This window comes from Vidua chalybeata, chromosome 25 (genome assembly GCF_026979565.1).
Source record: "Vidua chalybeata isolate OUT-0048 chromosome 25, bVidCha1 merged haplotype, whole genome shotgun sequence".
Taxonomy (NCBI): domain Eukaryota; kingdom Metazoa; phylum Chordata; class Aves; order Passeriformes; family Viduidae; genus Vidua; species Vidua chalybeata.
In genome coordinates this window covers 4277160-4302589 of record NC_071554.1, presented here as the reverse complement: position 1 = coordinate 4302589, position 25430 = coordinate 4277160, and the positions used below count along the sequence as shown (strand labels likewise).

At 40.7% G+C, this 25430-nt stretch overlaps 1 protein-coding gene across 2 annotated transcripts in view; it reads right to left on the bottom strand.

Annotated features, from left to right (window-relative positions):
* The window catches only part of RLF (RLF zinc finger), a 40561-nt gene extending 15198 nt beyond the window's left edge, over positions 1–25363 (bottom strand). Inside the window, exons 1-4 of one of the 2 annotated variants that reach the window (XM_053964352.1) lie at positions 25211–25363; positions 19918–20072; positions 14605–14686; positions 5927–6059 (exon numbers count right to left, since the gene is read on the bottom strand). In XM_053964352.1, coding sequence (XP_053820327.1) covers positions 5927–6059; positions 14605–14686; positions 19918–20072; positions 25211–25363 — 523 coding nt within the window. Of the gene's footprint in view, positions 1–5926; positions 6060–14604; positions 14687–19917; positions 20073–25210 lie in introns of those variants that run through there. The other variant, XM_053964353.1, reaches the window with a different exon arrangement.
* Positions 25364–25430: the final 67 nt, after the last annotated feature.

Below are 25430 nucleotides of genomic sequence, written 5' to 3'. Positions count from 1 at the left end.
ATGCTTACAGAGCATGCAGTAATGCATATGAACCAAAGAACAAACTGGCTGATGAACTGTACAAGAAATCATGGAAATGCATGAGACATTCTGATAAAACTCATACTAGAATGGTGTTCTGCAGCAACTGTAGTTAACCAGTTACCTCTGCTGCCTACAAGAGACTCTGGATTAGTCAAAAAAGAATGCTTGCTTTAGACTAACAACTTAAGAAAATATTTCTATTCAATGGCTCTTCCACTACTTAGCATCTTATTACTATGCAAGATGGGTAGTTAAGACACCAATGGTATGTATGGTATTTCTAAAAGAGAGGAGTGCACATAACAAGAAAGTTTTCATGCTTTCTGCACTTTAAATATTGCCCAAACAAGCAACAGTGTGTTCTAACAGACACTACACTAATTGGCAGAAAACTCACAATGTGCACCTGAACAGAAAAATCATTTCAGGTGCCAGGTACACACCACATACCTGTAGTGAAACTTACTTGTATTCTGCAAGAGTCAGCTTAGTGGTCCATTAGAGAATAATTTTAAGATTTAAATCTATGGTAATGGTTTCTGTTTTTCACAGGTAAAACCTCTGAGCATTAAACTCTTGAGCCAGCTGACAATTCACATTAAAGGAACTTCAATGGATAAAGCAAAAAGAACTGCCTGACCAAGAGGCAGCCTGCAGTAAGATCTCCAGTTGCTAGGAGACAAGCCTCCTCTCTTCCTTAAAAATTGCATCTGTATGACACTGTGCTTGAATACTCATCGAAGAAAGCTAACAGTGCTTCAATATGGATATTTTATATAAGAGACTGCTACTGATAGTAAAAGGGTTTTTAAATCATGGGGATTTGGGGAGTCAGAAGGAAAGTTAGGCTTAGTTGGCCCTGGGAAAATACCCTGGGAAAGTATAGGCCTTGTACCTGCACCTGTGTAACCAGGATATGATAAATGATATAATTGTTAGATGTGATGATTGTTTAGTAATTAAATATAATTACTGATTAATCGTAAGAATAATCATGAGAAACTGTGGTCAGGGGCTTGAGAGAAATCACGAGAAATTCATGCTTGAATACGATCAATGTATACAATAGAACAATATAAATTTAATAATTAATATGTAAGTTATATAAGGATAGAATATAAAATACGTTCAGCTCAAAAGCCATGTTGGAGTCAGATTTGGGTCTGTACCCCTGATTCCCAGAGCTCTTCAATAAAGCACCTGCATATAATCATATTCCATGATTACGGGTGTTCCTGAACGCTAACACTACCACAACAGATGGCCAGGAGATCACTGTTGAGGGAAAACTCCCACAAAGCTGGTTTACCCACTATCAGATCAGCCACCTCTTCAAGTGGAACTGCTATTCATGGGCCTAGCAGGAATGATTTGAATGCCACAAGCAATTCAAAGCAATTCTCTAAGTCCCTATTTCTACACCTCTTGGCTCAAAGAATACTTTTTTTTCAGGTCCATAAGAGGAATAAAGGACATGCTAGGAAAAAATACTCTTTTTACCTCCTCTAAGAATTCTTTAGATTCCTCTTGTTTACTCAGCTAGACATGCACTAGGCAATTGCTTAAATCAAATTTTACTGAAGTGTCAGAGCCAGCTAGTCAAGACATGGGAATTATTTTAAGACTACCTGCAGTCAGCCAAATTAAACACTTTCAGTTTAACAGTTACACTTTTTATCTTCCAGCACAAATGAGAGAAACTTTGATGGAGGCGGATGCTCTGCCAGTATGCACAAGAGGCTCTCAACTTGCTGCAGTCTTTGAGAGTAGCCGGTAAGAACATGCTGTCCCCACAAGGGAACTTTGAAAAGGAGGCAAATGACAAACTGAGCTCCTCTGTCATGCAGATGTAAGTGATGATGGTAGGAGCAAAATTCAGAAATGAGTCACTAGTCAGACATCTTAAGCACTTAGCTTTACTCTAAAGTGGAAAGTTTCCTCTTTTCCTGGAAAAGGAACAAAAACTGAGGAATAGATGGCAAAATGAGAAGAGTTGTTTTCCCTCAGAAAACCTAATTTTGTACTCAGTCCTAAATCTGTTACATTTCCATACATGTCCATGAACAGGCTTTCTTGTTCCTTCTCTTCCTAGATCTCCTGCTGTTATGTGTTCTGTCACAGTGTTCTATCAAACTTCTCAAGACTAAAACAGCTTGCTATAAAAATCAGCAGACACCTTCAGCAACCCTTCCCTCTTCCTTTAGCCAAGAGGGCAGCGCAGTTTCCAACTCTACATGTATCTTAAGAGCTCTTGTAAGCCAGGACCAAAAAAGTAACAATAAGAGATTCCTCTCTCACCCAAAACCCTTGCAGTGAAAGATAATTTAAGTTACACCACAATATTATGAATACAACCTTTATAAAGCATGGATGGCTTTATAGAGCATGAAAAGACTCTGTGGTCACTAGGATGAACATTCCAGAGAAACAGCATCTTGGATGAGCATTTCTGCTGAAAGTCCCTGTGGAACAGGAAAACAGGAGAGGTGCTGATGTGCAGTAAGATATGTTAAGCATGCACAACTGGCACTGAGGTCTGTGTATTCTACAGCAGCAGTGTGCTGTAGAATTATCCCAGCTGTCCTACAAACCAACTCTCATCAAGACAGACACACCAAGTTGTTGGCATTCATCTGCTGCACTCAGCAACAAGCTTACCCCAACCTCCTTGATTCAGGGTTTGTTAAGACAAAAGTGAGGAGGAAGTCTATTAAAGCTAACTGTCTGAGGCACAGAACTACATGGGATGTCACAACTGTTGAACAGCATGAACTATGGTCCCACCAGGATGCTGGTATTGTTTAGTCACCTAAAAGGCCCAAGTTAAAATTATTTTTTTAAAGCCCTTTCCTCAAGCAAATACTAATGCCCCAACCAACCATCCTCAGCCAGCTGACAGTAAAAATTACGAACCACCAGCCCAGCACATGGCAGTGCAATTTATTAACAGCCACAGAAGCAGCAGACAGAACCCAATGCAATGCTGCTATGAAACTTTTGCTGGAACAAATTTGGCAAACCATATTTATATTTCATGTCAGTTCCTCTTCTAGGCTAGTGCATTTAAAAACAGAATTAAAATGAAGAACTCTAAACAAGAAAGACAGGAACCTGACACACCTTCAGGACTGTTTACTCAAGTAAGCATCTGATGATCATTACTGTGAACTACCAGTTCACAAAACACAGCTTCAGCTAGGCACACTAAGCTACTCTCACATTTGGCTCACAGCAGCAAAAACTAGGAATGCTTTTCAGGTACTCATCACAAAAACCCCAAAAACATGAAATATAAACTATTCAAACAAACTAAGCTTTAGATGACTGAAAGGGACACTTTGTGAAGCTGCTGTTGTACTGAATGATAAAATGGCAGTTTGACTAAGGCAACTGAAAATCCGTTGCACTGGAGCCCCTTCTGCAGCCCCAACTCCCAGGTCTAAAAGCAGAACTGCCATCCCTTTCCGGGTCTTGCAGGAATTACACTTTGATTCCTCCTATTTCTATCAAATGGAGCCTGCTAGCACAGAACATCATAAAGATCAAAGAAGTGACACAAGCGAAAGAAAGCCAAACCTTGTAACTCATCAGTGACTTACAATCTATTACAGAAATCAGTATTTACTTGGTATGATTCTGAAGGTAACAAACAATTAAGTGAGTTTAGTAGACATCTACAGATAGTTACTTAATACCAACTCCAACCATATCCTACACAAGGTCAAGAGACTAATTCCAGCTGCTCAGATAGAGCAAGAAGAAAAACAAACCAAGGTTTCCAAGATTGCCACAAATGCAAGACACATGATAGAAGCAACATTTTAGGCATATATTCAACTTCTCAGAAGTACTCTTTACTTTAAATGTCTAACACTTTACTTGAGAAATGTGCTTTTGCCAGATTTGTCTAATATAGGATTCCTGACTCACATTCAGACTGTTTAGATGTGCCTGTGGAGTATTCCAGACTACCTAAAAATGAACCTGTGCAGTAGATCTCCAATGAATGTCACAGAACCACAGAATTAACTATATTGGAAAAGACCCTTGAGATCATCAAGTCCAACCTATGACCTAACACCATCTCATCAACTAAAGCACGGCACTGAGTGCCACATCCAATCTGTTTTTAAACACCTCCAGGACCGTGACTCCACCACCTCCCTGGGCAGACCATCCCAGTGCACAATCACTCTTTCAGTGAAGAATTTTTTCCCAATGTCCAGCCTACACTTCCCCTGATGCAGCTTAAGACTGTGAGCTCTTGGCCTGTCACTGCTTGCCTGGGAGAAGAGGCTGACTACCACCTGACTAGACCCTGCAGGTAGCTGTGGAGAGTGAAAAGGTCCCCCCATAGCCTCTTTTTCTCCAGGTTAAACAACCCCAGCTCCATCAGACACTCCTCCTTTACCAGCCTTATTGCCCGTCTCTAGACAGGTTTGAAGATCACAATGTCCCTCCTGAACTGAGGGCCCAGAACTGGACACAGCACTCAAGGTGCAGCCCAGCCACTGTACAGGAGCAGAAGCACTTCCCTGCTCCTGCTGGCCACAGCACTCCTGATCCAGGCCAGGTGCCAGTGGCCTTCTTGACCACATGGACCTGCTGCTGGCTCATGTCCAGCTGCTATCCAGCAGCACCCCCAGGTCCCTTTCTGCCTGGCCTCATCCAGCCACTGTAGTGCTGCAGGGGATTGTTGTGGCCAAAGTGTAGGAATTCCTCAGAGAGTGTTTTTGAATGTAATCACCTTCTTTTATAAACTGTTGTTACTGGTATTGTTGCTGTCACTGTTCATTTTATCTCATTGCTGTTTACAAGTAAACTGTTCTTATCTCAACTCAGCCCTTATCTCCCTCTCACCAGAGGGGGTGGGGGAAAAGGAAGCAGCTGAGTGGGGCTAAATGTTTCCAGCTGAGTTTAAACCACAACAGTTCAAATGTTTCTGTCGTGCTATTAATACCTGACATGAAGGCTAGAGAATACTGCAGTCCAACTTAGCTGCTCTTTTTTTAGCACAAGGAACAACATATTGTCTCAATAACTGTAACATGTTTCTATTTATTTATTAAAAATACTGACAGACTTCAACTCAAAGAGAGGCTACCCAAAGCCAGAAGAAAGGACTCTGCTATGGAAGAAAACTTAACTTAAAATACCTTTTTTTTTCTCCTTAATTTTTAAGACTATTTTAAACTCTTCTTCCCTTCTGTATTATTTTTAACTTTAGACTACCAGAAGTAAACTGCAGTCTACTGCACTGTTAATGAAACAGATAAATACCTGCAAGTACTTAATGGCATCACTAATGGGAAAAAATTCAGAGTAAAGAATTTACTAGAAGACATTAGAAAGACTATATTACATAAAGTGACACTAGCACCTCCTGTTCCTCACCTCTCAGCAGTTTCTGAATCAAGATCTTATTTCCATAGTCTAAACACAAAGCACCTCCCAACCTAGAGTTAATAACACTCCACACTGCCCTTCCACATGAATCTTTTATGCCTCTGAAAAGTATGGACATACTCAATTCCTCCCTGTGAAGAGTTCAGAAAAACATTTAAAAGCACAGAGTTATGAGAAACAAAGCACCTCAGGAAGAAAAATTTCTGTATTTTTATGATCAAAAAAGAAATAATTCTTTTTAAAAATGGAGTTCCAAAATATTCAAACTGATGGATAGTACAGTCCAAGAAGAGATGCATTGGTTGTACAATTGGACACATTATTCAAAATGCCAGTGAGACAGTTTCATAATAAATATTATTTAGCAACATATGAATACTACCTCACGATACAATTTAAAATGCAACTCTTCTGTCTTCAAATCACTGCTTACCCACCAAAACTGCCCAAGTAATTTCTGAACAACCACACATCATCTCTAAAAACACACTCTTACCTTCCTCAGTTTCTACTGGTTGCTGGGATAGAATTTTAAGAAGAACTGGATTTTTCCATACCCCTTCCCTTGTGATATCCACCAATATTTGGAGGTTGTTATTCCCAAATTCCAGTAAAGCATCATGTGAATCCTATAAAATGTAAAAAAAAGTCATTAAAAGTCTTAGCTAAAAATTAAGCCAATGTAATTTTACATTATCTATCCTAATATTTCATTACATACTAATACTTTCACACTATTCCTCCCAGTCATTACTGCTTTGACAAGTTTGCATTGGGATTTTAATAGTCCAATGTTCTTTCACTTCTCTAATCCTACCGCAAAATGTTCCAATTTCAGACCACTGAGTTGACTGAAATGGCTTAAATCAAAAAGCCTATTCTGCAGTTGTAACTCTTCTGCAATTTTTATGGTTCTCCATGTACATCTGTATATATATTGTATAAGGGACAAAGCAATTGTATAAAAGGCAAAGGATGGGTTTGTATCAAAGCATATGCTATTGAAAAACTCAGAAGAAAGACTAAATTTTCAAAATGAGTAACACAAGGTACATTTAACACTTAGGTACAGTTAACATTTAACTGTTAACTACAGTTAACACTAAAGATGAGCCAGTCAGTTCACTTTGAGAGCCATGAAAGCCATCAGTCACTAGTTGAAGAATGCCATGGGATAATACATCATTAAGATGAGAACATCCTTCAACTGGAAATGAAGATGCAATTTTCTTAGAAACTATTCTATGTCCAGTGCATTTACTCTAAGATCCAGGGATTTCTGATCCTAGCAGATTTGATGCTGTGAAGCTTGACCCAGAGACTCTCCATGACCAGCAGGCCTCCAGCTGAAGCTCACCCACAAAACCTCAATACACAGCACATTGCTCAGAGTGATCAGCGCCCTACTGCTTTGAATTCTGAAAATCTGAGGAGTAAAGGAGGAATTAAAAAAAGACATTACACATGGGAAGAATCAAGAGTCTAACATAGAAAAGAAAGCAACTTGAAACAAATTCCAAGCATTTAATGTCCCTAGTAGAGAAACAGTTGTAGGGTGACTTGAACTGAAAGAATTAAGTGTAATCTTTCAGAATTTCCTAATGCTGACAAATAAAGCTGTAAGCAATTTGTGGCTACACCTTCAGTAAAAATGCTTCTCACAGCAGATCTTAAGTTCAATATGTGGCAATGTCCCCTCCTTCTGCTGAGCTGTGTTTCAAGCTGTTTGTATTTTTAACACAATCTTTAACCTCAGGCTTGCTTTTGACAGCCTCTGTTGTACCCTTTAGCTATACTGGAGAGAGGTTTCTAGTGACTTGAAGAAATTACCAAGAGTAAGAAACCCTGGGGAGCTATGGGCCAGTCAGCATAGCCTGACCCCAAAAAGAACATGGGACAAATTCTCCTGGAAACTACATCCAGTAATCTGACTACCTTCTGTGATAAGCTACAGATGACATCAGTCATACTTGGCAAGGCTTCTGACAATCTCCCACAGTATCTTGAAAACCAGATTGTTAAAATAAGGAAAAGTGGACAAAATACAGGTAAAAAAAACCAGCTCAATAGCCAGACTTAAAAGGCTTGTGACAAACTGTGCAAACCCAACTGGCAGCTGTCTCCCAGCAGCACTTCTCAGTGTCAATGGTGAGCTGGTCTTTTGAACACATTTATTGTCTGAATAATGGGACAAAGCACATTCATTATCTGCCAGCCCACAGGTCATACAGAACCAGGAGAGCAGCTGACACTGCTGGGCAGGCAGCCATCGGGACATTCAACAGGCTGCAGAACATCACTGACAGGGACCCAGTGAAGCTCAACACAGGCAAATGGAAGTGCTGCACATGCTACAACCCCAAGAATCAGAACAGGTTGGTGACCAGCTGGCTAGGTTCCAGTTTGGCATCACAGGTATCTAGGGTCTGTAATTTAAGCGTTGGTCAGCAGTGAGATGTTACTGCAAACAAGGCTAGCTGTGCCGGACAGTCTCAAAAAGCATAATCAAGAGGTTCCTGAAGTGCTTATTTCCATTTGGCACTTTTGAAATTCCACTGCAGTACAACACCTAGTCTGCAACTGTCCTGTACAATTCATTTGCCATAGTAATTCACATCCAGTGTCCAGCAAAGACTAGCACGTGCAGAAGAAAGGGTGAAAAGGAAAATCTTAGAGCTGTCTTTATCTCCACTATATTGCCAGAAGGTAGCCGGAGCTGTCTAGCGAGGGAGTCAGAGGAAGGAAATTCTCTAAGTGTGTGTGCGGGAAGTGTTTCCATATGTAAACACTAGTTTTGAAAGGACTAATGCAAGTTTGTGCATTTTCCATTTCTTAAAGACAACATGCGGTGGGGCAGGACCCTAAGCAACCTGATTTGAGAAAGCCCTCTGAGTGAAGAGGTAGATCAGGTAACTGAGCTTTCTTCCAGCAAACTCATGCCTCTGCCTCAATAGAAACCTCAGAGATTGAACACACTGAAATTTCAGACTGAACACACTGAAATTTCAAACTATGTCAGAAAGCACACTGAAATTATGTCTGAAAGCACACTTTGTGGAAATCAGTGCTTCTGCCCTATATGAGTATTTTTCCAACTGCAAGAAAAAGACCAAACCAACATCAAAAGTGAGCAAAAAAGCACACATTAGGAGTTCTTTCCAAATGCAGAACTATAGTGCAGACCTCCACCTCCTAAGGACGATAAAATTAGAAGTCTCACAGCTGAATGCAACAATCAAGCAGTTTTCGTAACTTTAACAATCTCATCTTCCTTAGCAGTACGAAAGATTTTCTGTAGATATTGCCCCAAAGGTAATTTTAGTTTTAGGTAACTATTGTAACTGTGTTCCAACTGTTAGCTCACAGCAACCTGCTAACTGAAATCATTAAAGACCCTGCTATTTCTAAAAGTGATTATAAAGGAAGTAAAACTAGTGAGTGAGTTATTGGTAAGACCACCTCAAAAAATCAGGTGTTGGTATTGCTAGAGGAGTTGTTGCTAATTGGCAGATGCAAAGATAGACAAGTAGGATGCTTGCAATGACTAGTTTCTGGTCTTGAGCCTGAAACGCTACTCACAAGGTTAAAAGTAATTTTGGAGTGTCACAGCTGGACCCTAAAGATGCAAGGGACTTTACATGCTCTTTAGCAGAGCTCAAACTGCTCTTAGCTAACAGCACTGAGACACTGACACACAAAGGTTTCAGGCTGTGTTTAAGCATTTGAGAACATCACTTAAGCAATCCTTAGGCTCACACAGCTGTTCTTCCTCTCAAGTCTTTGCTTCCACTGCATGCTGGAACAGCGAACAAAATTCACCACAAAGACCCTTAGGGATGAAGTGGGGTTTTTTGGGTTTATTTTGCTTTTTAAAACTAAAACATGATCAATTCCCCAATTAACACTGAGCTAAATGGCATGCCAATAGAACCAGCCAGGTGAATGACATACAATGCTTAACACAATGCTATTGCCAAAAGATGCTCAAGTTGTAGCGTCAGGACAGCTTTAAAAACACCACTGGAAAACAACAAACTGATCTGAATTTGCATCCATGAAACACCTAACCACAGCCCAGTTTCTGTAACTGGTACATACTTCCTATAGGAAGTCTATGTATATTCTCTTCAGTCTTGAGGATGATTAAGAAAACAGCTACAGATATGCAGGTAGACGACATACTGGATCTTATTTAAAAAAATCAATAGAAGCCCATTTTAACAACCTCTACTTCAGGCTCTTCCCAACTACATGTCACACAGCATTAAGTCTTTTCAACACAACAGGTTGCCAGATCATCCACGATGCATTCTCTCCCCTCATACTAATGTTACAGCATTAATCTCTCTCAGTCTCAGGTATACATCAGGTCAAAGACGAACTCCAAAAAACCATCAGCATTTAAGAGCCTATGCATTCAAACTTCACCTTGAAGACTGAACTCCATGAGCTTTACTCAGCTTTATTCAGCACAGGTGTTATGCCCTACAAAGGGCTGGAACTACCCATCAAAGCACTGAGGAGTTAGAAGCCACAGCCTCAGAAACAGCCAGAGCAGGCCACTCATCTGCCATCACTATTGGAATGACATGGCTGACAAAAAAAAACTTAAAAATCATACAACCTGGACACAGGTTAGGTACTGAAAATACCACTGTCCTTCAGATTATGACATTCAATGATCCAGACATCCAACATAAACAAAGTCCTCGCAATAGCCCTCTTCCCTAATCTGAGGGCTTCAGGATGCAGTATAGAGCGAGCAGAGCCCAGCCCAACTATGGGGATCCATCACATGTCAGCACCTCTGTATTAAGGGCTGAAAGGACCTAAGAAGGTGAGAAAGAAGGGGCTTTTGATAGAAGCAAACTGATTTGCTGAGTCAGCCCTGTGTTTGAGATTCCGGGTATCAATATCAAAATACCAAATATAAAATTCACCAACATATGTAGCCTAAGTAATTAACTACTGTCAGTACACTCCCCTTCCACTACACTGCTAAGCTGAACCATATTGCACCTGCTGAAGAATATCAAGCTAACATTAATGGGACTATATGCAAAAATCTATTATGAATACATCAAAAGTCCTTGAAGAAACTTAATGCAACATTTACAGATCTCATTAAGTTACGACAACACCATAAACACGTTCTAAAGAGCAGGACATAAACATTTCATTCTAGATGAAGTCAGGAAAGAATAATACAGTAAGAGTCTATGGACAAAGTTCAAAAGAAAAGACAAGCCTTGAAACAATTTACTGAAGTTTACTGAAGACATCAGGATTTTTCAGTCCTGGCAGTTTAGAGTGACCACCATCTAATACAGCTTTACAGAGGTTTTTGGCTTATGCTCTCCCTCAACTCACAGTTTTTCTAAATAAAGCATTGATGCTCTTTGTAAGGTTCGAAGGGAACCCTGTTCCACAACCCATATTCAATACTCAGAACAACACATCTCTACTCCCACTGAAGATGTTTTTGAATGCATGGTTTTACCTTCTTCACCTGACTAATTATATTGATCCACACAGTACTTCTTCACTGAGCTCCTCCCCCAGATTAACAGTTTACTTGTATCAAGAGCCCTGTTGTAATTCTGCCCCAATCCTTTCACTCATATTTTACAGCATTCCCTCACTTGTGTCTGCATCATTTTGCTTGCTGCCACTAAATAAATCCATGCTGAGACTCCTGCCATACAATCTCACATCTTGCTTTCATTTTGCCCAAGCTGCCTCTGATCTTGCTTAGGGATGAGGAAAACTGAACTCATGGGTGACTGCAGGACATAACTGCTGTTATTTAGGATACCAGAATGAACAGGTTCAGACACCAAATGAAGATTTTGACAGCATTTTGTGTGTCCAGTATAAGCTGGACACCACTGACACTCCACTTTCAGGTCTAGGACAGTCCCCACACCTTGATGCTTTGAAATGCAAGCCCTCCCTCACCTTTCACATTCCTGGGATGAAATATTTTTTTGAAATTTCACTGACTCCCATTTCCTGTGTAGATTGTTACAGAGCAACAATTACTGCAGGCAGATCCAAAAAACACCTCCCATATTAGGGGTTATGGTCCTCTGAAGCCACACTTGTCTGTTTTGTTAGGAAAGCAATAAGCACATTTACATCCATGAGTCTTGGGCATGTGCTAACATAACATTCTGCAGTGCTTTCCTAATGGATTTCCCTGGAGATCTGCACATCACAGAGTCACACACAGGCTTTAAACCTACAAGACAGCCTACAAGTGATTCCTGTCTGAAGGTCCCTACTGCCCTTCATATGACTGACTTACTCCTTCTGTGGTGACAAGTGGGTTCCTACTGTACTCCAAGACAGGGTACAACCGTTGTCATTCTCATACTTCTGCCAGAGAGCTACTTCAAAATCTTATTAGAAACACCTGTTTGTAAAAGTCCACAAACCTCTTCAGCAAGTTTTCAGAATATCACCAGGTTTAATCAGTTCACCGTCTGAACTATGGGGAGCATTAGGTGAGTGCTAAACTTGGAAGCCGTAGCTTTAAAAAGTCACTACAAAAGCCAAGTATATATTACTGCTCCTGGCAGCAGCACATCTTGAATTTTCCCTTAGTTCTAAAAGTTGACATAAGAGATCTGAGCTTGTGCCACCCTTTGTAGAACCCCAGAAGACAAGGGCTTACATGTATGTCTCAAACACCAGTAGTGAGATGCTGAGGACCCAACCAAGCATTGTTGGTAATAACACACAAGGATTGTTGCTAATAAAACACTGTGAGAAAGAACAAAATATGGCTTAACCCTTTATCCAAGCCCCCTGCTGTGTGCCTACACATTAGATAAAGCACTAATACACCAATTTCCATGCCAAGCATGTGATTTACTAATAAAATTTTGGTTTTCTGCATCCTCTGACTTCTGTAGATTCTTGAGGCCACAAGGGTTTACAAATCTTGGATGTTCTGTCCCTCTTAAGAATGGGACATCACACCCTTCTACCACTGGAATTTAACAGCTCCCTTCCAAAATATTCAGCATAAATAGAGCCATCTCATCAGACTAAAATTCTGCTCTCTATTGACAGACATATCAAAGTCCGATTGTTTATTTCAAAATCCTAGAAATGCATAGATCTGTTACATCATAGAAATCACTAAACTTGGTAACAATTCTCCTTGCAGATACCTCCAGTTAAAAGCTAGCAACTTTTAGAGCTGCACTGTAGCTCTGCTATAATTTTAAAAAAGCCTGTATATGCCCTCCCATATTCTGAGCATCTTGTTTCAGGTCTAGGACATGTCAGTTACAAATGTATTTGCCTTTTAGTGTAAGATAAGATCATAAGGCTTAGGGAAGACCTTATCACCATCTTCTAGTATTTAATGGGTAGCTACAAAAATCAATTCTTTTTACAAGAACTCACATAGAAAAGACATGGGGTAATGGGTACAAGTTACTCCTGGGGAAATTCTGATTGGACAACCAAGGAAAATTTTTCATAATGAGAATATTCCAGTGGCTGAATCATCTCCCCAGGGAAGTGGTGTATTCTCCAGTGTTGGACAATTTAAAGATTTAGCTGGACAGGGTGATGGGCTATCTTGTCTAGACCCTGACTTTGTCCAAGAAAGGTTGGACCAGATGATCCTTGAGGTCCTTTCAACCTGGTACTCTGTGATTCCAAATCACTCCTCTTTACCCTAAATGACTGTATAAATAAATTAAAGAAGAGTTACTTTGGAAACACTAAGTTTCAATGTCTTGCATCAGCCCTAACATAAAAGATGAAACTGTGGCTGACCACCCTTACCTGTGGCATCCCCACAAAGAAAGAGGTTGGGAGCACAGGCCCAGCTTTTGGCCAATAGCCAGACAGACAGCATAGCTGGGCATTGTCAAAATGAACTTTCAAACCTGGCTCTGGAGTGCTGCAATGTCCACTGTGTTCTGCTACAGTCACTAAGGGAGTCACAGGACCTATGCACTCAAAATAAACTACAGATCCTTGTCACCACTAAGGCAACAGGATTTAAACTGTACCTACTGCATTTCTTTCTATTACCGAGTACATGCTACACAAAGCTGTTTCATGATAGTAAATATTCCATGATATTTCAGGAAAAGGAGGTTTCTCTACACCTAGACTCACTCAAGCACAGACCATCTCTGTCCCTTCTGCTAGAAGCAGGACTACAAAGCTCTGCTAGACTGCTTCTCTCAGTTTAAAGTGACAGGTTTATTCATCTTCAGTCTACTGAAAAGTTTTCACACTTCCTGTTTCCTTGACTGCAGGGAAAACAAAAGTAGAAGCTCAATACTAGCATCTTCAGAGCTAATGCAGCAGTAGCCAAGCCTCAGGGACTGAGAAAATCCCCAAAGGGTTATAAGGTCTTGCAATAAAGACAGCTGCAAGGTCTAAGTTCCCTTCCAACTATTTCCTGCCAAGGTCTTTACCAGTAACTTTTAGCTTCCAACTTCACCAGTCACAGCTAAAGCCAGAATAGGCAATAGCAGAAACAGAGCAGTCCCTGGTCCTGGAAGGGCCCATCAATATGAATACAGCAATAGCACTCCTGTCTTTCAGCTCCATGAGGAACACCAGTTCCTGCAGACAGCTAGGTACTACCTCCAGACTAAAACCCAGAAAACATCTCTTCTTCCTACACAGTCCACATTAGCCATCTTGATTTGAGTGTAGGAATGTTGCAGCATGAGCTTATTTCAGCACCATGCATAAAGAAACACTTCTAAGAACCACCTGGACTAAAGACCTGTCCTACCATTTCCATCCCTCTCAAATAATCAGGTACAGACACTAACCTGCCACTCAGGCCTCCACAAAAGCTCTTTTATCATCAAAGCAATATGTCAGAGCTGTTAAATCACTTCATTTAACTCAGTCTGTCTCTCATACAAATCATTCCATCAGAACTTACTAAGGTTCTCTTGCTTAAGTTGCCATCAACCGTGTGGTTATAAATATGCTGTTGGGCCTTAAGACTCCCAATACGGTTGTGGCAATCAGACTTTTGCTGCTCAGAAATTCTTGCTGCCTAGGTAACAGCAATGCGGGACAAGCGGAACTCAGGGGAAGGGTAGAAGAGAAGGAATACAACTGCAGCCTTTTTTTTTTTTTTTTTTTTTATATGTAAATTGCAAAAAAGAAATTCAGAACACTTACCTGAATGGATTGATGGAATCCTAACCACACCTCATGTGGCAATTCACTTTCAGGAATTGAAAGCAGTAGCTCAAAACAACTCCTGGAAAAGCAAAAGGCAAGTAAACAAGCTACCTGAACACATTGTCTTGTTACATTAAATAACATTTCTGGCACATACTACTTAGTATTCAGATAAGCAATGACAGAAATACTGAAACATGTTAGATTGTGCAAATCAATTAAAGGCCTGAAACAGCCTGTAAATCAGGACTGATTCATCATATGGATACAGTGCTCCTTTTTACTACACACAATCTCTCCAATTTAAGGTTGCAGCTACTCTTATCATAAAGATAGTCCATTCAATGTAGCTCAGGATCATTGCATCACAGAATTCTATTCTTTCTTCTCAAAGGAAACCTAATAACCATTCTAAATAAAGCTCACTGGAGTCCAGCATGGTCTCCGCCTAGAGGGAGAATGAAAGCCAGCTTCACTTAACATTTCAGCACTGACATATGTAAGAAAAAAACCCCCTAAGAGACAGCTTGGCAGAAGACATATGCATCAGCACCAAAATGGATCTGGACAAAATATGTCAAGAGGAGCATCAGCACCTAGAAACACCTTCTGAGCCTTTGATACCAACTGGGGGAGCATTCCAATACCTACAGCACAAACTGCAACCTGCCACGGCAGGACTGCTGCCTGTCTTGTTCTCAAACAGGAGCTATCCAATGCCTAAAACCCTACTGAACAGTTAGACCTAGTCAAACTAAAAGTGCTAACCATGACACTGCCTAGAGATACACGAGGCTTACACACAGCACAAGTGTTTTCATAAATCGTGAAAGAAAACTAATCTAGGACACCACCTATAAAAAAGCACTGAATCACTGCTGTAAGCTACACCTACACTTTTTGATAGTTTCAACTCTTGCTACTTTTTCTTCAAAACATTCTCTCTCAAATATTAAATAGAAGAATGACAGGGCAACACATTCAGTCTTATGGCAGACAGACAGAAGAACTGAGCCTGGGCAAGCGGAAAAGGAAGAGATGACCATAAAGCAAACAGGAGTTTCAGATTTGCTTAGTACTCAAGAAGAAAGTCCATCTTCCTCCTGACTTCTGATAAATGCATTGAACAGTTACCTACCAAATACTATGCCTACTCAGTTTTTAGCCAGATTCAGCAGTCAAATACATCAACAAGACCAAATGGATGAATATTGAATAAGTATCTGGCCATCCTTTTCATATTTCATACATTTGAGTTCACTCCCAATCCTGGTTCCTTGAAATAGAGGTTGCTGCAAAAAGCCCTAAGCACTTTTATTGAATGGCAGAAAATACAACACCCTTCACCAGTGTCATTCCATCATTATTCACACCATTAGGCACAAGACTTTGCTGATGATGAAAAAGCTGGCAACAGGACCACCAGATATTCCCACTGCCATAGGTCTCAATTCAATAAAATAACCAGGACCTTGTTTTGCCTTGTAGTCCAACTTGGCAGTACAAGTTAACCCACCAGCCCAAATGTTTAGATCCAGATGGTTGCTAACAGACTACCAAAACCAACTTTATGAAACACCTGAACTCTATTTGAACATAAAAACCCCTAAAACTTAAAAAACCCAACAAAGCAACAAGAAAACCAACAAAAATCCAAAACAAAAAACCAACAACATACCAACCAACCAAGAAAATCCCCAGGTGTGTGTTCTGTTTTCATACACGTCACACAGACACTACACCCAGTAACACATTTGCAAACTTCAATGTGCTCAACGTGCTTCAATAGGCCACAAATCAAAATACCAGGATCATGCCATCAAGTCAAGCCTTTCTAACCCTACTTCCCCAGTACCACCACAATGTCTACCTATACAAAACTCAATTCTAAACTTCAATCACAATTTTTGCAAATAAACTGTAATGGGTGCTAAAATGTTTACATTATTAGAAAAAATATTATTCATCTGAAACACTCAACTTCAAAATATCTTTCAAGAAAAGATGTCTTAGATATAAATTATTTTGCAGCAAATAATTCTATGCAAAATTCAACATATTATTTGCATACAAATTTTCAGTAATCACTTTATATCTCATTCACAAAAACTTTTTAAATTAAATTTTAAAACCTTTCAGAACCATGTTTATCTTTAGGTTGTATTAGAACACTTTTCTATCCTAATCTTCTCAGAGGCAAAAAGATGACTCATTGTACATTGGATTATCAGCACGCATCATTCACTTGTTGCCAGGAATTATCCTGTGCTTATTAAGAGTTGAATTAGCTCTTAATGACAGACAGTGAAGTGGTAAATGCAAGCTAGTAAATCAAACTGCAGCAGTGGATTAGGCTGAGAACTGCTTTATGACACAAACAGCTCAGTGTCACCTGTGCCTGCTCACAGAGTGCTGGGGGAAGGAAGCACACTCCTGAACAACATCTGTCAGGTTCCATAGGTACAACCCATGGGTGAGCTAGAGCTCCAAGCTTGAGGCAGACTGCTCTGACTGGTTCAATACAGTTTTGCTTCTTAATGCTGATGGCATTCAAATCTCCTTTCATTTTTATGGTTGAAAAAAACCATACTAACACCTCCTGAAAGTTGTAGAAGTGGTAAATTCCCTTTCAGTTCAGTGCCATCACAGCACACAGGAGACAGTGGAAAGCAGTGTAAATCTTAGCTAGTGGCAAACACAATGTGACTTATGACCAAATATTTATTATTTTTTAATCTATTTATCTTAGAATTAAATAAACCATTTTTAGATGGAAGTAAAATTTTCATACTGATGGTAACATAACACCTTCGCCCTCACAGCAGCCTCAGAAATAAAGCACTTACAGAAGCTTGAGTGAATAACCAGCTTCAAGGGTCTCCTGAGATTCACAAGGATAGCCAGCTAACTGTCAGTGAAAGACATCTCTGATATGGCTAACTCTTTATTAATTCTTCTACAGAGGCAACACCTTTGAAATAGTAATACTGGGGGATGAGGGGAATGCACTGTGCTTTGGGGCTGTGAGAATAACCTGTCCAAGTTCCACTTGAGCAAAGCAGGTAAGACACTCCATTGCCATGGCCAAAAAGAAAATTCTTGTTTCCCACCCACACACACCCTCAATCATTTGTCACATCAGCAATCTACAAGAGCAACCACTCCAAGCTTTCCTTTTGTTTCCTAAGGTTGGAGAGTGGACCAACAATATCTCACACTGCATGAGCATCATGTTTCTTACGGGAGGCACAGTCCCCGCATCATGCCAGCTGCACTCTGAACACACAGAGGACCTCAGCAGGCAGCAGGGGAAACCACAGCATACTGAGTGGTGCTGTTACTGGCTCACCCTGCTGAGAAGGAAGTCAGGAGGAGGAAGTTCTTTTCCTCTTCTCCAGGAGGAATGTTGGAAGGGAAGGAGGATTTCAATAGGAAGTAGAGCACTTCTGCTTTGAAACAGCAAGTTTGCTCATTTCACTTTCCGTCAAGGTTCAACACAGTGAAAACACAGTGTATATGACAGCTGTGGGTAACCCAACTGTCTCCTCAGAAATCACAATTACATGGGAACAGTATGTTTTTCTGCCCCTAACTAGGTAACAGTCTTCCTCCCTCATGGAACCTCAACTTTTATCTTTAATTTCCTGCTCTAACTTCTCCCATAATCCCTTGGAAACTTATGAAAAAGAAAAAATGTGGGAGAGTTAATTTGGGTATGCAATTATCCTCCTTGTCTTCCACCTCACTCTTTGTATTTCTCATTCTTTAGATTCCTTTCAAATATAATCATTATAAGAAAGAGGAGATTTCAGCAAGTCAGCTTTTCTACTGTACTCTAACACAAATTTTTCTGAATATATACAAGCTACAACAAACTCCTCCCCCTGAAAGCTGGAAAAAAAACATATTAGCAAAAGCAGAATATTCTGGTGTTTCCCAACAAGAGAAAAGCAATCTTGATACAGAATTGGGATTTACACCCCAAGATATTTAACAGTGGCAAAATGTACAGAAAGTAGTCCAAGTAGAGATGCCCTGCAAACAAGCACTAAATGACAAACTTTTAAAATTACTCAAGTTGGAAACAACAAAATACACAAGCTAATTAATGATAGTATAATGAAGACAGTAATACTCTATCCTTAAGGGGACAGTCTGAAAAAGCAATGAAGATATTTTGCCAAAAGTGTGTATCATGTACCAGGTAAATGTGGTTAAAGTCTTAGGTTTCCACTGTAAGAACCTAAACCACACTTCTCCTGATTTCACATGTTTTCAAAAAACCCAAAACCACTTCTAGTTCATGTATTTCTCACAATTAAAAAGAAGATAATTCAAGGCATTATTTGGAGATAATCTGGTTCTGAGCTGTTCATTTATCTTGCATGTCAGTCCATTACCAAGTAAATCATTTGCCCAAGGAGTTCACTGCTAAAGTCCATCTTAAAGTGAATATCCGAGTTCAGACCACAAAACAAGTAAGAGACTGATAACAAGAAACCCCCGAAAACTGTCACAGAATCACTTTTATTCTATGATGATCTTCATATTCAAGGTTCTAGATCTTTACCTTCCCTCCTCAGATGAAACCTCACTAGGCAAGGAACGACCAGCAGATCACCTTATCATTCTCAGGTTATACTGATTATACCCCAGTGCACATACAAGCCTCAGTCTACACTCTTCAATTACAAAAAGCTGCTTTGCACGTAGGACAGACTTTGAGGAACTACAGGTCATCCCAATTGAGCTGATGGACTGTAAATAGTTCTATGTTCTGTTCCATGAATTGTTGTGCTTTAAGTCGTGTCTAGTCTGCTTTGCAATCTTAGAGAACAACTCAGACTGCCATGAACACAAATCAGCTTGTCCTTTTCAACAAGGGACATGTTCAGAATGCCCCTGCACTGAAGGGACCGGACACACAGAGCTGCAACTGCAGAGCAAAGCATACAGCTTTATTAATCCACGTGTGAAGATCTCATATTGAAGCTTCTGTTTAATGAGTACTACACTAAGCTCCTTCTACAGAAAATAATACTTGCAGAATGTTTTAAGAAAGAAGAGAACCTTCCTAATACCTACATGACTATCCAAATACAGAAGAATAAAGAACTTGTCCATGTTAATTAATTAAATGCTCAAATACATTTTTGTGGTATAATTAAAAATGTACTAAATGTACTAGATAAATTGCAAATATAGTTGTCAAATTAAGCAATAAACAATTTCAACAGCTTGCCCTTTAATTTATAAAGTGCAGTTCTTTTTAAAACAACAAAAAAATTAATATACCAGCTTAAAACTTACAGCACTAGCCTGCCAAGTACCAAAAGAACATCTTCACATTCTGTAGTCAAGTAAGGTCTTGCATTAGCAAAGCTTTGGATGGAGATCCGATACACTTCCAAAAAAGGTAAAATATGTTCCGATGCACCCCGACTGCCAGCATACTGAAGCAGTGTCTGAAACAAAATGAGTTATCATTAGAAGTTCTTATAACACACTTTTGCTTAAAAACAAATGTCAATATACAACATCAGACACATACAGTGGAATAATTGCAGAAGCGAGAAATATTTACTCTGAAGAAGAATTTAAAGTAGCGGCTTTTCACCTCAACAGAAGTACTCCCTTTTATTGAAATATATTTTTATTGACTTCATTATCTTGATAAAGTTATCAGAATTTCTACTTGGGAGAAAGCTAGATGCAATTGGCAGAAATGTGAGCTACTAAGTAGAAAATTCAGGGAGACGTCCTACATTAGCTCCTTTTGAACAACTACCATGGAGACAGAACCATGTATGTAACACTGGAATCTTTATTACTAGTGAGAATGCAAAAAAATAGGCAAAACCTCAAGATTAAGAACATTACTACAGGTGTAGTGTTTTAAAGATCCATGCATTACCCACACAGCAAACATGAAGCCACCAGAAAGGGATCCAAAATCCAGATCAGATCATTATGTAGGCATTTTTCAAACACAAAATCACCCCAGATTGTACTCCTCGGCCACATCAATCCCACATTACCTGGGCACAGTACTAAAGCAGCAATAGAAAATCTAGCCAGTTTTAACAGAAATCACATCAACACAGGGACAACACTAGTACATCCCACGGTTTTTAAAAGGTACCTACACCACCATGCTGTGCTATGAAGTACAATTTGAACGCAAGTGGGGCACTGAGCTGAGGACACCTTAGCTGTGCTGACTGCTTGCTTCACAAGCATCAGCCCTTCCCTGAACACTCTCCTACACCTCCAGAGCAGTGATGCTTGTGTACTTACCAGCTCCCTCTGCCATGTGGCACTCTCCCTAGACTAAACAAGGTAACAATCTTGGTTAAAACCAGCTGGAAAGAAAACAAAACTAATGAAAGAGGCTGTGGTTTTAGGAATCCTTAGGGCCAAGACTTGGCCTGCCCAGGGAGGTGATAGAGTCACCATCCCTGGATTGTTTAAAAAGACTAGATATGGCACTTGATGCCATGGTTCAGTTGAGGTGTTAGGGCATGGGTTAGACTCAATGATCTTTAAGGTCTCTTCCAATCTGTGAATTCTGTGAAGACTGCATGGGAAAAAAAAAGTTGATTGCTTCACCCTACCATTCAAAACAAGTCAAATTGTCCTACAAGGATGGTGAGGCCACATCAGTTTTCAAATCACTTAAAGTTGGGACTCTGACACAACAAACTTATTTTAACACCTTAAAAAAACCCACATGATATTATCAGAACAAACCCTACTACAAGCTTGCTAAAGTCAAATGCAGTCATAATAATGACCAAAAACTTCTAAGACAAAACCTACACTCCATCACAGCAAGAAAGAAGTAGCCAGTGTCCAATGTCACATTAGCGATATAACTACACTCTACTAGTCCTAGCCCCTAAAAACAATGCAGACTAGCAGAATCATGTGTTACACCTAAGAAATCTATAAAAAATACCATCTAAGAATCAGTAACCCACTGTTTTGTGGATTGCTCTCCAACAATTAATGAACAGAACTTCTGGATGAATGGAAGTTATAAACTTTCCCCAAAACCCACATAATATCTATAAAGATTTAAGCTGGGGGCATGGAATTGGAAGTTTGCAGAAATCATCCTTAAGCAGATCACAAGGATCATTAGCTACAGCAGATAATGGTGAGTAATACCAGACTTCAAGTTTATTTAACAGATTAATGAAGGATTTGATAATATAACTCAAATCATACATTGCTTTGTAGCATCAAATCACATTCAGACTGTCAAGCTGCAATCCTCAGAGTCAACTGATGACTATCATAAATCAGCTGTTTAGTAAAGCCAGCAGTAGCACTACCATTACAGTGACTAGAGAAACAGACCAAACACACCAATCCCTGCGCTTTTCTAAAAATACATCCATTAAACCCAATCTATTTAAAAAGCCAAATTTAGTACTCAATTATTTTGACAGACACTTTGATCATAAATGACCTGGTCTATGTAAATCATAAAACACAACAGAATACTCTCTAAGATTAAATAAATTTCCTAGTAAACACTGCAGCCTTGCTCAAGTGCAATCTGAGCACTGGGATCAAAGTCTTAAAGCTAGCATTAGGAATTCACTGAGCAACTGTTTATGAGAAACTTCTTCTCAAATACATAAACAATGGTTTCAGTGTAAAAAACAGATTCAAGGCAACAGATTTATTAATAGCTTAGACTTCAAAGATCTGTAGTTTGGAACATTATGATGCTATTAGTATTAGCATACTGACAAATAAGCCAAATGTAGTAACTGTATTAAAGAAGTTCTTCAAAGCCCTGGTGTTATTTCACAAGTAATAGTTGTTTAGTTGTCCACTGTGGATTTCTCCTGGCAGTCTATATAAAGACTGGCTAATTTACATGCCCATTTACACCTCATCCCACCCTCCTCTTTGATTCCAGTAACACATCTGATGGAAAGTGGGGTGAGAATGCAGAGACCACATCCACCTAAGGTGCAACATACAGGCCAGCCTAGGCCCTCCACGCTGCTCAGATTTTCACTTTCTGCAATGACAGAACACCTGCTTAGCTGCACTTCCTCAGAAGCATCATTTTTTTGCCCAGACCCAATTTAAAGATGAAGATCTCAAAGTTTCCAGACCTGTTGATGCAGCTTTTTAAGAAAAGACTTCTTAAGAAAAATACTTTCTCATCTTCTTACCCATATCTGACTGCACTCAACATGTCATCTTCAAAAATTTCAGAAAGCCAACAGCTGCTGGGCACTGGCAGATGGGATGCTGTAACATCCTACAACTTCCCCTTCTGTTCTTCCCATTTATGACAGCACAGTCTCAAACACCCTTACTTGTTCTATCTGGCTGTTTGGGTACATACTGCTCTCCACAAAAAAAAACCCCAAAGTTTTTCCCAAGGTGAATGTGCAAAGCATTAATGCCTATACAATATAAAGCTGCAGAGTCAACCCATTATTTAGGCTTCAGCAGTTTCTTTTGTTATCCTGGACAACAGTACCATTTCCCTGCTTGGAAATAGGGATCTTCAAGGAAATTGTCACATCCAGTATCACTCCCCATGAGATACTGGAAAGCTGCGCACAGCAGCACAAGTTTACAAGTAGTAAAACAGCATTCAGACAGCCCAAAGCGCAGGAAATTCACTAATTTGGTTCACAGTTTGCCTGACAGCCATGGTAATTTCCACAGCAAAACAGAGCACCTTCCAGGCCCCCGCCTCAGCTGTACTCACGGGATGGCAAACAAAACATTCCAGCTCTCCTTATGTCAGCTGCTTCCCAAAATCAAAATTAAGCCCAGATAAATTCAGCTTTTTTCTAGGCACATTTTGCTGTAGTTTAATAACTTTATGACAAGATATCAGTGGTAACTTCCAAGTAATTAATACAAAATTGAGCTCCCTATATTTCACTTATGGGCAATAACCTTAAGTTATTGAAGCCATCACAAACATCCCGTCAGGAGAAACCCAGATATAAAATTACACCCCACCCACAGTGGTCTGACTGCACAAAGCCATCACAAATCCATCCTCTATGAAGGATGAAGCTGCTTCAGGAGGGACCAGCAGTTCCCTGTCCCCCATTGCAGCTCCTAGAGTACAGGCATGACAATCCAGAAAGTGCCAGACTGATGGCAAGCCAAAACCAACTTTTTCAATTTTTATCTGTGCTATCACAGTACTTTAAAACCACACTACAATAAGAGCACAAGGACACAGAGGGCTACATTATTTGAGGGACATGGTTTGGGGTTTTTTTTTGTTGTTGTTTGCTTTATTTTTTTAGGTAGCAGAAATGTCTTTCACCACACTCCACTGATCAAGTATCTCTAAAGCTTCTTCTGTATCAAAGGAATCTGGGAAACTGGACATGTACACACACAGATCATTCTGACAGCCACTATTAAGGGTTAGCTGAATATTTGTGTCAATGTTCTGACACAATGTACACCATTGGAAACAATTTTAGTAAAATTGTTTTAACATCCTACATGATCAGAGTGACACTTTGTAGCAGTGCAAGGTCACATATACTGATTTTGGGACAAACACAGCAGGATGCAGCTGCACCCTGCAGTTTGAAAGACTTTTGAAACCTAGAAAATACACTTATTCTCTTGTTTCAGTAAGTGATGAGCTAAACATCCTCCCAGAATGGCATGGTACAGCACACAACCTGTGGATGCAAAATGGAACACTGTGAAGGGTAACACCACTTATACATAATTTGTGACAACCCAGCAAGCTTTTTTCTCCGATTTTGCCATTCACCAAATACTACAGTCTTATCAGCTGAGGTGTTGAAAACTAGCTTAGAAAACAGATTTTTTCTTTCTTACTTTAAACCCCATAATCTCTTCATACTCAACAGGGACAACTCTCCAACCATCATAAGAACAATTTTTCAACCCTAGAGCTCACAGTAAATGATGCTGTGAGGGTAGTACAAACTAACCACTGGAAGAGTTTACTTAACAACGAGTTATCTCCATCACTGTGGCTTTAATCAAGATCAGCTCTTCTTCTGCAATGTAGGGTCTCGATTTAGAAATTGGTGATGCTCCTCTGGGTTGCACTAAGCAAGTAGTCAAGACAAGATAGCCAAAGCACAGCTCATTCAGTGATTAAGGGCCCTGTAGGTCCTTACAGCCCAGCAAACATTCCTTGCACCCCAAGGCAGATCTCAAACGAGGCGGAACACGCAGATTTGATCCCGAGACAAGGGAAACAGACAGCCAGAGATCTCGGAAGCGAGCCAAGACTGCACCGAGAAATGCGGTGCGGCCCGCCTACCCCAGAGACCCAGCCGAGGGCCGCAGGACGTTCCGGTCCGAAGCGATCCCAAAGCCCGCAGGCGAGCAGTGCCCTCGGCCCCGGCTCCGGGCTGGCGGCGCAGAGCCCACGGGGCGCCCTCGGCAGGGCGTGCACAGCCCCGCCGGGCAGCCGGGCACGGGGCCCCGAGCCCTGCGCAGCGGCAGCTTCGGCAGAGCGAGCGCGCAGGGCGGCGGCGCCGTGCCTGCCCCGGCCGCATCCGCGCTGCGCGCACCCGGCCTGCAGCCCGCCCCGCGGCCCGCCCCGCCCGGCTCCTACCTGGCAGAAGCCCCGGCAGTAGGCTCGGGACGAGGCCTCCGACACCTCCTGCTCGCGCAGCTCCGTCTGCAGCTGCCAGAGGCGAGCGCGGAGCGCCGGCACCACCCGCGGCACCTCCGGCCGCGCCGCCGCCTCGGCCTCCGCGTCCGCCATCTGCACCCGGCCCCACTGCGCGTAGGCACCGCTCACGTGACCGGGCGCTGACCTCATCGGCCAGGGA